The sequence below is a fragment of the Citrus sinensis genome, chromosome 8 (assembly GCF_022201045.2).
Source record: "Citrus sinensis cultivar Valencia sweet orange chromosome 8, DVS_A1.0, whole genome shotgun sequence".
In the NCBI taxonomy this organism is placed as follows: domain Eukaryota; kingdom Viridiplantae; phylum Streptophyta; class Magnoliopsida; order Sapindales; family Rutaceae; genus Citrus; species Citrus sinensis.
The window spans coordinates 2547572-2560379 of NC_068563.1; the positions used below are offsets into that span (position 1 = coordinate 2547572).

The 12808-nt window shown below is 34.3% G+C and overlaps 3 protein-coding genes and 1 non-coding gene across 4 annotated transcripts; all 4 read left to right on the forward strand.

Moving 5' to 3' along the window:
- The first annotated feature begins 2955 nt into the window (after window positions 1-2955).
- Window positions 2956-3892, forward strand: LOC102627589 (uncharacterized). Its single transcript, XM_052432431.1, has one exon. It carries the CDS (start codon window positions 3079-3081, stop codon window positions 3772-3774), a length of 696 nt encoding a protein of 231 aa, XP_052288391.1. The 5' UTR covers window positions 2956-3078; the 3' UTR covers window positions 3775-3892.
- A 571-nt stretch (window positions 3893-4463) lies between these two features.
- On the forward strand, window positions 4464-4535 carry TRNAK-UUU (transfer RNA lysine (anticodon UUU)). The gene has a single exon. It is a non-coding gene; the product is annotated as a tRNA-Lys (tRNA).
- A 1110-nt stretch (window positions 4536-5645) lies between these two features.
- Window positions 5646-6726, forward strand: LOC102627482 (uncharacterized). The gene has a single exon (XM_052432474.1). It carries the CDS (start codon window positions 5805-5807, stop codon window positions 6558-6560), a length of 756 nt encoding a protein of 251 aa, XP_052288434.1. The 5' UTR covers window positions 5646-5804; the 3' UTR covers window positions 6561-6726.
- A 4559-nt stretch (window positions 6727-11285) lies between these two features.
- LOC102627881 (uncharacterized) lies at window positions 11286-12291 on the forward strand. The gene has a single exon (XM_006486925.4). It carries the CDS (start codon window positions 11488-11490, stop codon window positions 12181-12183), a length of 696 nt encoding a protein of 231 aa, XP_006486988.2. The 5' UTR covers window positions 11286-11487; the 3' UTR covers window positions 12184-12291.
- The last annotated feature ends 517 nt before the right edge of the window (window positions 12292-12808 follow it).

A 12808-nucleotide genomic window follows, 5' to 3' on the forward strand; every position in this document is an offset into this window, starting at 1 on the left:
CGGTGCAAATAGCTACGAGATTGAGGTTGAGTATTTACTCTTAATGAAGTTCAAGTCTTATAGTAGATAAAGACATGATTTGAAACTTCACCTAAGTGAACATAAGAAATGGTGTCGTTTCTAACAAGATCATGGTTTAATCTTGTAAATGTTCGTGAATCCAAGATAGAGCACAAGGCCGGAATAGTGCTAACTATTGGAACACAACTTTGAAATCTGAGATAGCTTATATGTGATGTATCTTCGGTATTTACTTAAGAGACAAAGTTTAATACTTAGCACACTATTGTATTGTAAATGCTTTGAAATACACTCACTAATTAAAGGTTAAAATCGAAAGATACCTTTTTGTATGTATAAGTTTATCATTAATAAATCTGAAAAATATTACAATTTAGTGGGGATTGTAAGATAGATTGTAACATCTTTCAAGTTTTTTGGTTTGATATTTTGGACGAAAACGGTTTGTCGTTTCTTGAGCAAACGGCTAACCGTTTAAGTCCAGAGAGCATGTTTGCTGTTCTGGATAAAACGGCTCACCGTTATTGAGAAAACGGCTAACCGTTTAACTCCAGAGAGCATGTTTTATGTTCTGGATAAAACGACTCATCGTTATTGAGAAAACGGCCAACCGTTTAACTCCAGAAAACATGTTTTATGTTCTAGAGAAAACGACTCACTGGTATTGAGAAAACGGATAACCGTTTATTTAAAGAGAGCAACGTATTTGACATTCTGGAATAAAACGGCTCACCGTTTATTGAGAAAATGGCTAACCGTTTATTTCTAGAAAGGCGTCAATTAGGAAAACAGTTAGCAAGAATGAAAATTTCAATTGACAATCGATGTAAATTCAAACCAAAAGAGTGTCTTCGAAGAAGTACCATTTCTAATGGTTGTATTCTTTCAAATAAACATCTTCTTCATTAAAGAAATACACACAATTAGATTGATTATCAGATTTTGACAGGTTTCTTATATGTTCTGGAAATAAAATCTTATTTGCTAGAGATTGTATTCAGAATTTGTTATATCTTGGGGGTAATTTGCCATTAAAACTCTATAGCAAACCAAGATTGGTGAGGGCAAATAAAACCTTAAAGGAAAATGTGCAAACACGTCTCAAATCCTACGAAACTTTTTTTGTTCTTTGCCTTCATATTCTTATTATTCTCTAACAGAAGGGGTCCTGCATCATCCCTCGCCCGATGGTGGTTTATAATACACACACCCGCACATTTGATGTATCGAAATTCGAAATCCCCATTTACAAAAATTCCATGACGGTTTAAAGAAACATGTTTTAACCAATTTATTTAATGAATTAATGGTAGGCGAATATTGACTGCATGCAAATGTTGTTTACGTCAATCGCATGGGAACCAGCGATGATGAATAAATACTCACAATGCCGGCTCGTATTTAAGCCAGCATTGCTCTCATATTGTCCTTTAATTTGTAAATAGAGAGGTGATCCAAATAGCTTAGGACAACTCAATGCAAAAAGAAAAATTGAAAAAGGTTATTTCAGGTGAGATTATAGAAAGGCATTATGCAAAAAAAAAAAAATTCAGCTATAAGGAAAGGTTTGCAATAATATCATGATAGATTTATTGTTAAGAAAAATATCTCACGTATTGATTGAGAATAGTTATTGGGTTAACAATGTAAACTTGAGACAATCTTTTAAATCTTGAGCCAATTTTTTAGTATCAGTTAAGCTGGTGAGCTTCCATATGATATTAAATTTAGATTCATTCATAAATGGACCCAGACTATCTTACCACATGACAAGTGACTGGTGTTGAGAAGAAGGTACCACATTGCTTGAGAATATTTGCTCTACCGCTAATAATTATTGGGTTAAAAATATAAGTTTGACCCAGTGCATTATGCCTATGGGCTTTCTGAAATTACATCATGATTTCATTTTGTTAATTACTACAAATTAAGTAAAAGAAATGACTAATGTTAAAAAACTATTTGATAGGTAAATTACTACAAATTAAGTAAAAGAAATGAAAAAGATATCTAATGTAAAAAGAAAAAAATTTGATAGCATGTTTGTTTTGGATTTAAATATTTTTCTGTAAAAATTTAGGAAAGTTTCGGGTTTAAATTATTTTTCGTAAGAAAGTAATAAACACATTTTCGTAAGAAAGTATGGGTACAGCTCCTGATTCAATGGAATAAGAATGAAAATATTATTGACTTCTTATCAATAAGTAATCAACGTATCTTCCATTCAGTCTTTATATATTTCTGGATATTATTTGATTTGAACAACAACCATCAATCGCAGTTTAACCTTATCGGGTTAGTTAATCATTTTCTAACAAATCCAAATGGCTTTTATTTTATTACATACACGGACATTGTTAATAGAGGAGTCAATTTAATTTCCCAAAAACGTTCCATATAGGGAAAGCTTAACTGTTATTAGAAATTTCAAGGGTTGACTAGGACTGAAATATGCTAAAGAGACATAGAAGGCTGCGAGAAGCTAGGTAAAATTATCTTGTTTTTAAAATAAAGGCGTAAATTGGCTCGTGAGTACCGTGCCAAAACCAATATTATTGTGTTTATTTGTGTTGAACGCATCAGTGTTTCAGAGTCGGACGATCTTAATAGCCGGGATGTGGTAGATTCGACTTCGGATGAATGGACAAAGTTGCTTCCATTAGCAAGGATGAATTGTTGAGTAGTTAAGTTGTTGTACATTAGTCAGAAAATGGGTGATACATGAACTTATATGTAAATAAGATGTGTCACTCTAACTAAGAAACGAGTCTTAAGGATAAATTAAATACCTAGATATCCTATAGTTGCCCAACAATTAATTGTTTTCACCATATTTTTCTTCGAAAATTAAAAGAGGTGGAAATTTCCAACTTCCATTAGTCACGATCGCAATGTGATTTGATTAATTGCAAAGGTTACCGTCCATGCACGGCATAAAAACTCCACATAAATAAATGTAATTGTGCGACAACACAAAAAAATGCAAGCCACGGAGACTCGCTCATTCTATCCTTCAAAAAGCATATAAAAAACAAGAAGCACTAAATAAAACACACCATGGCTGATCACTCAGCTTTCTTCCTCATTTCTCTACTAACCCTGACAGCCATGCATGGGATCCATGCAGTGGACTACACAGTCAGCAACCGGGCTGCCACAACTCCCGGCGGCATGCGCTTCGACAAAGAGATCGGAGCTGAATACGCCAAGCAAACAATGACAGCCGCCACAGACTTTATCTGGAGGCTATTCCAGCAGAACACCGAAGCCGATCGCAAAAATATCCCTCAAGTTGACTTATTCATTGACGACATGAAACCTGGGGAAATTGCTTTCACATCCAACAATGGAATCCATTACGGTGACGATTTTATTCAAAACATTCCCGTTGATTTGATCAAGCAAGAGTTTAGTGGAGTTATGTATCATGAGATGACGCACGTGTGGCAGTGGAATGGCAACAATGCTCCCAATATTGGATGGCTTATCGAAGGGATTGCTGATTTTGTGAGACTAAAGGCTAATTATGTCCCCGAAGGTTGGGCGAAACCAGGGGAGGGGACCATGTGGAATCAAGGTCACAGTAGTGTTGCTGCTAGGTTTTTGGATTATTGCAATGATCTTAGAAATGGGTTTGTGGCTGAGCTCAACAAGAAGATGAGAGATGGCTACAACGACAATTTCTTTATGGAGTTGCTGGGGAAGAGTATTGATCAGTTGTGGAATGACTACAAGGCAAAGTACGGGAATTAATTAGTTAGGTAGCTACTTTAGTTATTAATATTATATAGAATAAAAAATGAATCCGTAAAGGGTTTTTATGGTTAATTTTGTATTCTCATTGAACTAAATAAAATGATTAACTTTTTAATAGCCAATCTCTGTTTAGTTGTTAATATCTACTTTAGTTGTTCCATTATGGAAGCTGAACTGTGGGGGCTTTACCAAGGCTTAAAAATTCCTTGGGACTATGGTTTTCGCTTCCTGCAGGTTGAGGTGGATAATTTGGGAATCACGCAACTCCTGACTACCTCCAGTGGTAACCGTCATAGCATATCCTCTTTGTTATGGGGAATCAAAGATTTACTTAATAGAGATTGGCAAGTATCAGTGAAGCATTTGTACAGATAGGCGAATTTTGCTGCCAATTTCCTTGCAGAGATGGCTCTCACCCTCCCCCTTGGGTGACATTTTTCATTCACCTCCCATAAGTGTGCATTATTGTTTGTTCAATGATGAACTAGGGACTGTTTTTTCTCGTTTTGTTTAGCCTAGCGGCAATCTAGGCTCCTCTTGTACCAAAAAAAAAAAAATTGTTATGAATTCATGTATCTATCTCTGCCTCTTTTTTTTTTTTTCTAATTATGGGATTTTGAGTTTTGGTGATTGAATTCTTACATTATTTTGTTTATTATGTTAATTTTGAAACTTACAAGCGTAAGGCCGTCTTAGCTCAGTGGTAGAGCGCGTGGCTTTTAACCACGTGGTCGTGGGTTCGATCCCCACAGACGGCGTCCTTTTAATTTTACTATTTTTCGAGGAAAGTAGAAGTCGTAAAACTACCCCCTCGAACCAAGTGATTGCAGGCATGTTTCCAAATTCACGAAACATGCATGTGCAATGGATGAAGCACGCAGCTGGCTGCTTCTGAGTTCTGAATTTCAAGAAATACTTGAGGTGATATGATCAACCAAAAAAAATCTATCATTGAAATAGATTTATTGGGTTCTACTACTAAACATTCCCGAGTGAGAGTTATTGAAGCAGTACGCAACCGATGTAAGTGATCTCCTAAATTACAAGGGCACATGTGGCTTCAGAGGCACAAGCATGTGGAATCACTTGACGTGATTTTATCATATCCTCAAATGATTTCATCAATCAAGTTCAAAAATTTCTTGTCTATACAAACTACATATGACTTTTCTTCCTCATAACTCACGTCACAAGTCCCATTCTCTTATGCCGACACGTCGTACGTACTTTTCCGGATACCCAACAAACAATATACATTCAATTAACCTTGTCGGTAGATAAGGTAGTTTTGTCAATAAATTCTGCTTGATATTTCATCAAATTTTACCCAATGGATGGTTGGACTCAATCAGCAGTGAAAAGTCCAATTTTTCTAGCAAACAAACGGCAAAAGCTACAAATTTTACTACATTCATTTCTGCACGTAACTAATGTTTTTTGGCACATACTGCGAATAATGGAATACAAATTATCAACACGTTGCGTTTTAGACTTAACTTTTGAATGAGTAGCTCTTGGACGTAAAATTGTTGTATTTGCTTGAAACTACTGGTATCAATTTGAATAAGCTTGCTTTCTTTGATGCCATCCAGAACAGAGTAAAAGAAAAATCTTCTAGAGGCCACTGAGTACAGAGGCATTCGCCACAGAAAATCTGAAAATTAAAGTAGAAAAGTCAGCCAAGACTCCCAAGTCAAAATCAACGCCAGATTTCAATCCTCCTTTAGTTTATATCACTAGCATTTACTTTTATTTAATTTCTAAGAGTGACATTTTTTTTTTGTTTTAGATATTTCTAACGAGATCAGTCTTAATTCTTCCCTAACGATTAATCATTATTAATCATATAATCCTACATAATTTGACATAGTCTGCAATTCAAAGTATGCCTAGTATTAGGTACGATTTTAGAATATAATTCAAAGAACCGAAATTAATTTCGAATGATGGTTTTCTTTTCTTAATCATTACATTTTATCATTGGAAGACTACATAATGTCGCCCAGACCTATACTAGTCCTTCAAGTATGTCTTCTAATATTTTAATTTATCCTCTTCAAAAAATTGAAAAAGGGAGAGCTTTCTTCAAGATAACCAGAAGAATAATGGCTCACTCAGCTTTCTTCTTCATTTGCATGCTAGCCCTAGCAGCATTGCATGGCATCCATGCGGTCGAGTATATAGTCAACAATAGGGCAACAACAACCCCCGGCGGTATCCGATTCCAGAACGACCTTGGAGACGAATACACCAAGCAAAGAATGGCTGCGGCCTCCGAATTCATCTGGAGAATCTTTCATCAAAACACTCCCGCACAGCGCATTAACCACCAAAAAGTGATCCTCTTCGTCGATCAAGAGTCAAAGTACATAGCTTACGTCGTCAATAATGAACTCCACATACATGATGATTACATCCAAGGCATAAAAGGTGATATCAAGTGGGATTTCAACGGAGTATTGTTTCACGAGATGGCACATATTTGGCAAAACGGGATCGGGAAAGCTCCCGGAGAAGTGATCGAAGGGATAGCCGATTACGTTAGGTTGAAGGCGAATTATATTCCGCCTCATTGGGTGAAACCAGGAGGCGGCGAGAGGTGGAATCAGGGCTATGATGTTACGGCTAGGTTTTTGGATTATTGTAATAGATTGAGAAATGGGTTCGTTGCCGAGCTGAACAAGAAGATTGAAGATGGGTATAGTGATCGTTACTTTGTTGATTTGCTAGGCAAGAATGTTGATCAATTGTGGAGAGAATACAAAGCCAAGTTTGCAAATTAAGCATGCAAGCATGCATGTTAGTTTTTTTAACTTTGTGTTATTATGTCTGAAAGATAATTAAAATAAGGTGATAGTATTTGTATTTTTCTTCTGGAAATTTTAAGACCTTGCTAGTCGTTTTGCTACAATACTTCCACAATTCACAGCCATATATGATGTGATTTTCTTTTTATTTTTCAATCTGAATATCTGATTGCAACGGTAGTGTTCCAATTTATAATAGAATCAAACAAGTACACCACGACATTATTTCTGTTTGTTTTGGGTTGAGTTTAAAATCAGTCACCCAAATGTTCGGGGGTTGGGTTGGGTTGGGTTATTTAGAAAACATTCATCAACTCACAAGACCCAACCCAAACAATAGATACATGTATTAACATATAGTGTCACAAGTCACTTTTGATTTGTCTAATTTCTAAAATATTCTCTATAATATATATATATATACACACACGTTATCTTCTTGGTGGTTAGATTCACTGCCCAAGATTTTGCTGCTCCTGTATCGTGATGCTCAGGGGTTTACGAATTATTGTCTTAAGTCATTTTGGTTTTTGTTGTTTATGCATTTTTGCACATATATCTTTCTAGACAACATTTTGTTAAGAATTAGTTGTTAATGGGCTTTTCTAGCTTCATATAGTTTGTTTTGGGGGTAGGGCTTATTTTATTCCCATATTTAGATGTCATTTTTTTTAAAATTTCATTAAATTTCCCTCGTGACATCTGCTAAAAAAAAAGAATTCTTGCCTTAATTCTTGATTCTCGAACAATCGTCTTATGTAAATTACTAAATCGCTAATGGAGAGTGAAACCTATCAAGTTAAAATTTAAATTATCAAAATTTCTTTAATCATTGAAGAGATATGTTAATGTGCTTGAACGTTTGAAGCATATAATTAAACAAGAACTTTAAAAATTCACATAATATAAATAACTCTCTCTCTCTCTCTTTTCTAATTCAATAAAATCTCCCTCTCTTTCTCTCCGTTGTTGCCTTTTTTTGTGTATTTAATCATTTGGTATCCGAAAACTACATTAGGCCCCAACTAATTCAGATTCGAGCCGAGTAGGACCACTAGGGCGGCAAAGCTCTCTCAACAAGTATTTAACGCAGTTGCATTCTCAAGTCTCGAACCGAGGACGGTAGTTAAATTAGAATAACTCCATGTCAATTGACCTACGTACTTGTTGGTGGCTTTTTTAATTCAATAAGATACCTCCTTGTAATTAATTCCATATTGATTTATATAATAAGTAGGAGTCCTGCCTAACTCTCCACCTCTTTAGTGGTTATTAATTTAAAAACAAAATTCAATAAGATTTCTCATCAGACCTTTATCTTTAGTTTTACCCGTTACAACCATTTAACTAAACTATAGAAGATTTAGACCAAATAAATGAGTTACGTGAATCTTAGAAGAATCAAATCACTTTACTTGTAAGTATTTCCTAGCTAATTAATTAGGTTAATTGAAAAAGTCTTTGCTAAGCCTGATCCTCACCATTGGTACAATCCCATAAAAAACTAAGGAGAAGTCTCATATTCTAGAATTAATTTAATTCAACAAAGACTAGATCTTCTTTTTCAATTCAGCCGTTTGGAGTGGGATTTTTGGACATATAGTGTCACAAGTCACTTTTGATTTGTCTAATTTCTAAAATATTCTCTATAATATATATATATATACACACACACACGTTATCTTCTTGGTGGTTAGATTCACTGCCCAATATTTTGCTGCTCCTGTATCGTGATGCTCAGGGGTTTACGAATTATTGTCTTAAGTCATTTTGGTTTTTGTTGTTTATGCATTTTTGCACATATATCTTTCTAGACAACATTTTGTTAAGAATTAGTTGTTAATGGGCTTTTCTGGCTTCATATAGTTTGTTTTGTGGGTAGGGCTTATTTTATTCCCATATTCAGATGTCTTTTTTTTTTTAATTTCATTAAATTTCCCTCGTGACATCTGCTAAAAAAAATAATTCTTGATTCTCCAACAATCGTCTCATGTAAATTACTAAATCGCTGATGGAGAGTGAAACCTGTCAAGTTAAAATTTAAATTATCAAAATTTCTTTAATCATTGAAGAGATATGTTAATGTGCTTGAACGTTTGAAGCATATAATTAAACAAGAACTTTAAAAATTCACATAATATAAATAACTCTCTCTCTCTCTCTTTTCTAATTCAATAAAATCTCCCTCTCTTTCTCTCCGTTTTTGCCTTTTTTGTGTATTAAATCATCTGGTATCCGAAGACTACATTAGGCCCCGACTAATCCAGATTCGAGCCAGGTAGGACCACTAGGGCGGCAAAGCTCTTTCAACAAGTATTTAACGTAATTACATTCCCAAGCCTCAAACCAAGGACGTTAGTTAAATTAGAATAACTCCATGTCAATTGATCTACGCACTTGTTGGTAGCTTTTTTAATTCAATAAGATACCTCCTTGTAATTAATTCTATATTGATTTATATAATAAATAGGAGTCTTGCCTAACTCTCCACCTCTTTAGTGGTTATTAATTTTTAAAAAAAAATCAATAAGATTTCTCATCATATTTTTATCTTTAGCTTTACCCGTTACAACCATTTAACTAAACTATAGAAGATTTAGACCAAATAAATGAGTTACGTGAATCTTAGAAGAATCAAATCACTTTACTTGTAAGTATTTCCTAGCTAATTAATTAGGTTAATTGAAAAAGTCTTTGCTAAGCCTGATCCTCACCATTGGTACAATCCCATAAAAACTAAGGAGAAGTCTCATATTCTAGAATTAATTTAATTCAAGAAAGACCAGATCTTCCTTTCCAATTCAGCTGTATGGAGTTGGATTTTTGGACTTTATTTTCTACGATACATACATAATAATATATGCACGCCTGCTAAGTCTGCATGTAACTGACGCTTGACTTTGATTATTTATAGGATATACTATATATTCTTATGTTAGCGTGAGCGGTTTACGTTTGTTTTCGCTTATATCTGTTTGGTGTTTTCTGTTTGTTTTTTTCTATGGTTAATTTTCAGTTCCCTTTTTTTTTTTTTTTTTTTTTGGGTATTGTTTCATTGTACATGAGATAAAAATAATAAACAAAGACCTAAGACAAATATTTAAAGATTCCTCCGACCAATGTAACAACAATATATATAATCAAAATTGACTAGATAGTTTCTTTGAAAGCCACTTGTTTTGGCTATTGATTCAAGTTGACTTTCTTCTAGGTAACTGTCTTTTTGTTTTATTCTATGGGGGAAAATTAATTCGTGGAAAATTGCAAAACCAATGATATGTTTGTTTGTTTGTTTATTTTATTTCACACTTTGTTAGAGAGTTTAGCTATATATATGTGTAATATTAACCAAGTTCAATAGCATATTTTAGAGGTGCTTAAACGTGGAGATTTTGTAGTATATCAAGTAATAATATATATAATGATATTTCATTATTCATTGTAACAATAATTCTATGTTTTCAAATTCTAATTGATTTAGTATATGATATTAAGTTTGTATCCTAATTGATGTGACATTCGTGTAGTTTTCTTATTAGATCAACCTATAAAATTAAAATGATAAGTAATCATGTGATTTTCTTTTTAATTATCACAACTCTTTGTAAATTGTAATTACTGAATCGATTATTGTATAAAGCAATGTGTATTTATAATTATGTATGGTGTGTGAGAAAAAAAAAATTATTTTTTTATAATGAACAATAAACTACCCACACTTATGAGGCAAGTAAATACATGCCCCCAATCCTAGGCAAAGAATCCGTGGTCTTTTTTTTTTTGAATTAATTAAGCATCAGGTTATTGTATTACACAAATATTTACAACTACTATGACAACAAGTCATTGCACTGATATTTATAATCAAATATATATATAAGATTTATATTATTACATTTTCTATTCTATGAAGTACATGTTCAGCCAAATATTTCTCATGGAGGAGGACTGTTTCTACTCCACTCGTATTTTGTAAGAGAGAAAAAAAATGTGTGGTCCTCTTTAGTTGATAGGTAGGGAGTACAGGAAATAATTAAAACAGAGAGAGACATTTTAGAAGGATAAGATGGTCCATTTCTATATATACCAAATAAAATGCAATTTGTGGTGGAAATTGATAACTTTTTTTCCAGGGCGGCCACGAAAAAAGAAAAGCCCAAGTCAAAATCAACGCTGAAGTCACTTTTTTCAAATTTAAAATTTTATTAATAAGTTCATAAAATGTTTAGGTGATACTTTTATGCACGGTAAAAAACGTTCATGGGTTTGAAAATCAGCCACTATAGTGAGTGGTAAAACACTTTTTGTGGGATGGGGTTTGAGTCCCAAATGTATCTCGGTACATAATTTAGAAATATTGATCATTTTACGCTAATTATTCAATATCGCAGTAATCTTTAACATATGAATATTAAAATAAATAACTGTATAAAACTAGTAACACTGGACCAAATAAATTTTTTATAAAAATTACAAAAGTTAATGTAATATAAAATTATTGAGTGGATAAAAGTACTACATACATGGTTAGTTCATTTCATTCTCATGTGTTGTTAGTTTCTTCATTCGATCCATACTTGTTATTCCATAACAATTTATACACAATTGTCTATATAAAGAATTCCGTGTGGCTCTAACATTAATCGTTTAAGAGAAAAAAAAAAAAAGAATCTTATGATATACTAATTAAAACACTTTTACATCAAACTCTGAATTTTGTAAGAATGAAAAGTCATTGTTATTGGCTGAGTCTAATATTTTGACCATATCTCATTAATTCTTTATCATGAACATAGCCCTTTCCTTGACCTTAAACTCTCTATATCAACCATGGAGTCTCAACACAATTCTTGTACCAAAAATAACAACCAAAAACTAGCTAGCTCTTCTTAATTAATTCCCCATGGCTCTCTTCAACAAGCATCTCCTCTCGTTGCTGCTAACCCTAGCAGCAACACAAGCCGTCCACGCAGTCGACTACGTCGTGACCAACACCGCCCCCACAACCGCCGGCGGGGCCCGTTTCAACAACGAGATCGGTGCCGACTACAGCAGGCAAACCCTGGCATCCGCCACAGACTTCATATGGAGAACCTTCCAACAGACCAACCCGGCTGACAGAAAAAACGTACAGAAAGTCAGCTTGTTCGTCGATGACATGGACGGCGTCGCGTATTCCAGCAACAATGAGATTCACGCAAGTGCAAGATACATAGGAAGTTATTCCGGCGACCTGAAGAGAGAAATCACCGGGGTGCTTTATCACGAGATGACGCATATATGGCAGTGGAACGGCAACGGGCAGACTCCCGGGGGATTGATCGAAGGGATTGCCGATTTTGTGAGGCTGAAGGCTAACTACGCCCCGAGCCACTGGGTGCAGCCGGGGCAGGGGGATAGGTGGGATCAAGGGTATGACGTAACGGCTAGGTTTTTGGATTATCTTAACAGTCTGAGAAATGGCTTTGTTGCTGAGCTTAACAAGAAGATGAGAACTGGGTATAGCGCTAACTATTTTGTTGAGCTTCTGGGGAAGAATGTTGATCAGCTATGGCGTGATTACAAGGCTAAGTATGGAAAATCCTCAATGCTTGCTTGAGTATTTGATAATAAGATGTTAGTGGGTTTTATTTATTATAAGGTAAGCTGTGTATTTATTAATTAATAATATGTCTAAATGACAGTTAATAAAATTCTAATTCTGCAACTGTGTGGATTGTTTGGGAATGGCTAGCTATTTGGTTGGGCAACATCATTAATTTATTGGTTTGTGTATTAGTTTGAAATAAAATGCTGTCCTCGCTTATATACAAACATACATATTTACTCTTCATGAACACTTCGGCTTAAAAGTCACCAAATTCGAACAACAGAATTTTGCATCACATAGCTGCTTGTTATATTAATTTTATATATATATATATATTTAATTAATAAATTTCCACCCTTCCATAGAGTTTCCCCAAAAAAATTGAAAAAAAAATCCACCAAACATGTTTATTCTACTAATTAACTTGATAACGCTTTTAGTATATACGCCTTTCTTCGAGAAGCAACTTTGCTAGTTCGAGAGCTTGCCGCTCACAAGCTGCTCGCTTGCTATCATCCTTAATTGATTCAAAATCCTCAACATGGGCTACACCGACAATCCTCATATCAATCAAAACGAAAAAAACTTCATGTTATGTAGATTCACAGGATTAAATCTAAATATATTTGACGAC

What these genes read in the sequence shown, in the direction of transcription:
- LOC102627589 (XM_052432431.1), top strand. Translation starts at nt 3,079, where the DNA reads ATGGCTGATCACTCAGCTTTCTTCCTCATTTCTCTACTAACCCTGACA.
- LOC102627482 (XM_052432474.1), top strand. Translation starts at nt 5,805, where the DNA reads ATGTCTTCTAATATTTTAATTTATCCTCTTCAAAAAATTGAAAAAGGG.
- LOC102627881 (XM_006486925.4), top strand. Translation starts at nt 11,488, where the DNA reads ATGGCTCTCTTCAACAAGCATCTCCTCTCGTTGCTGCTAACCCTAGCA.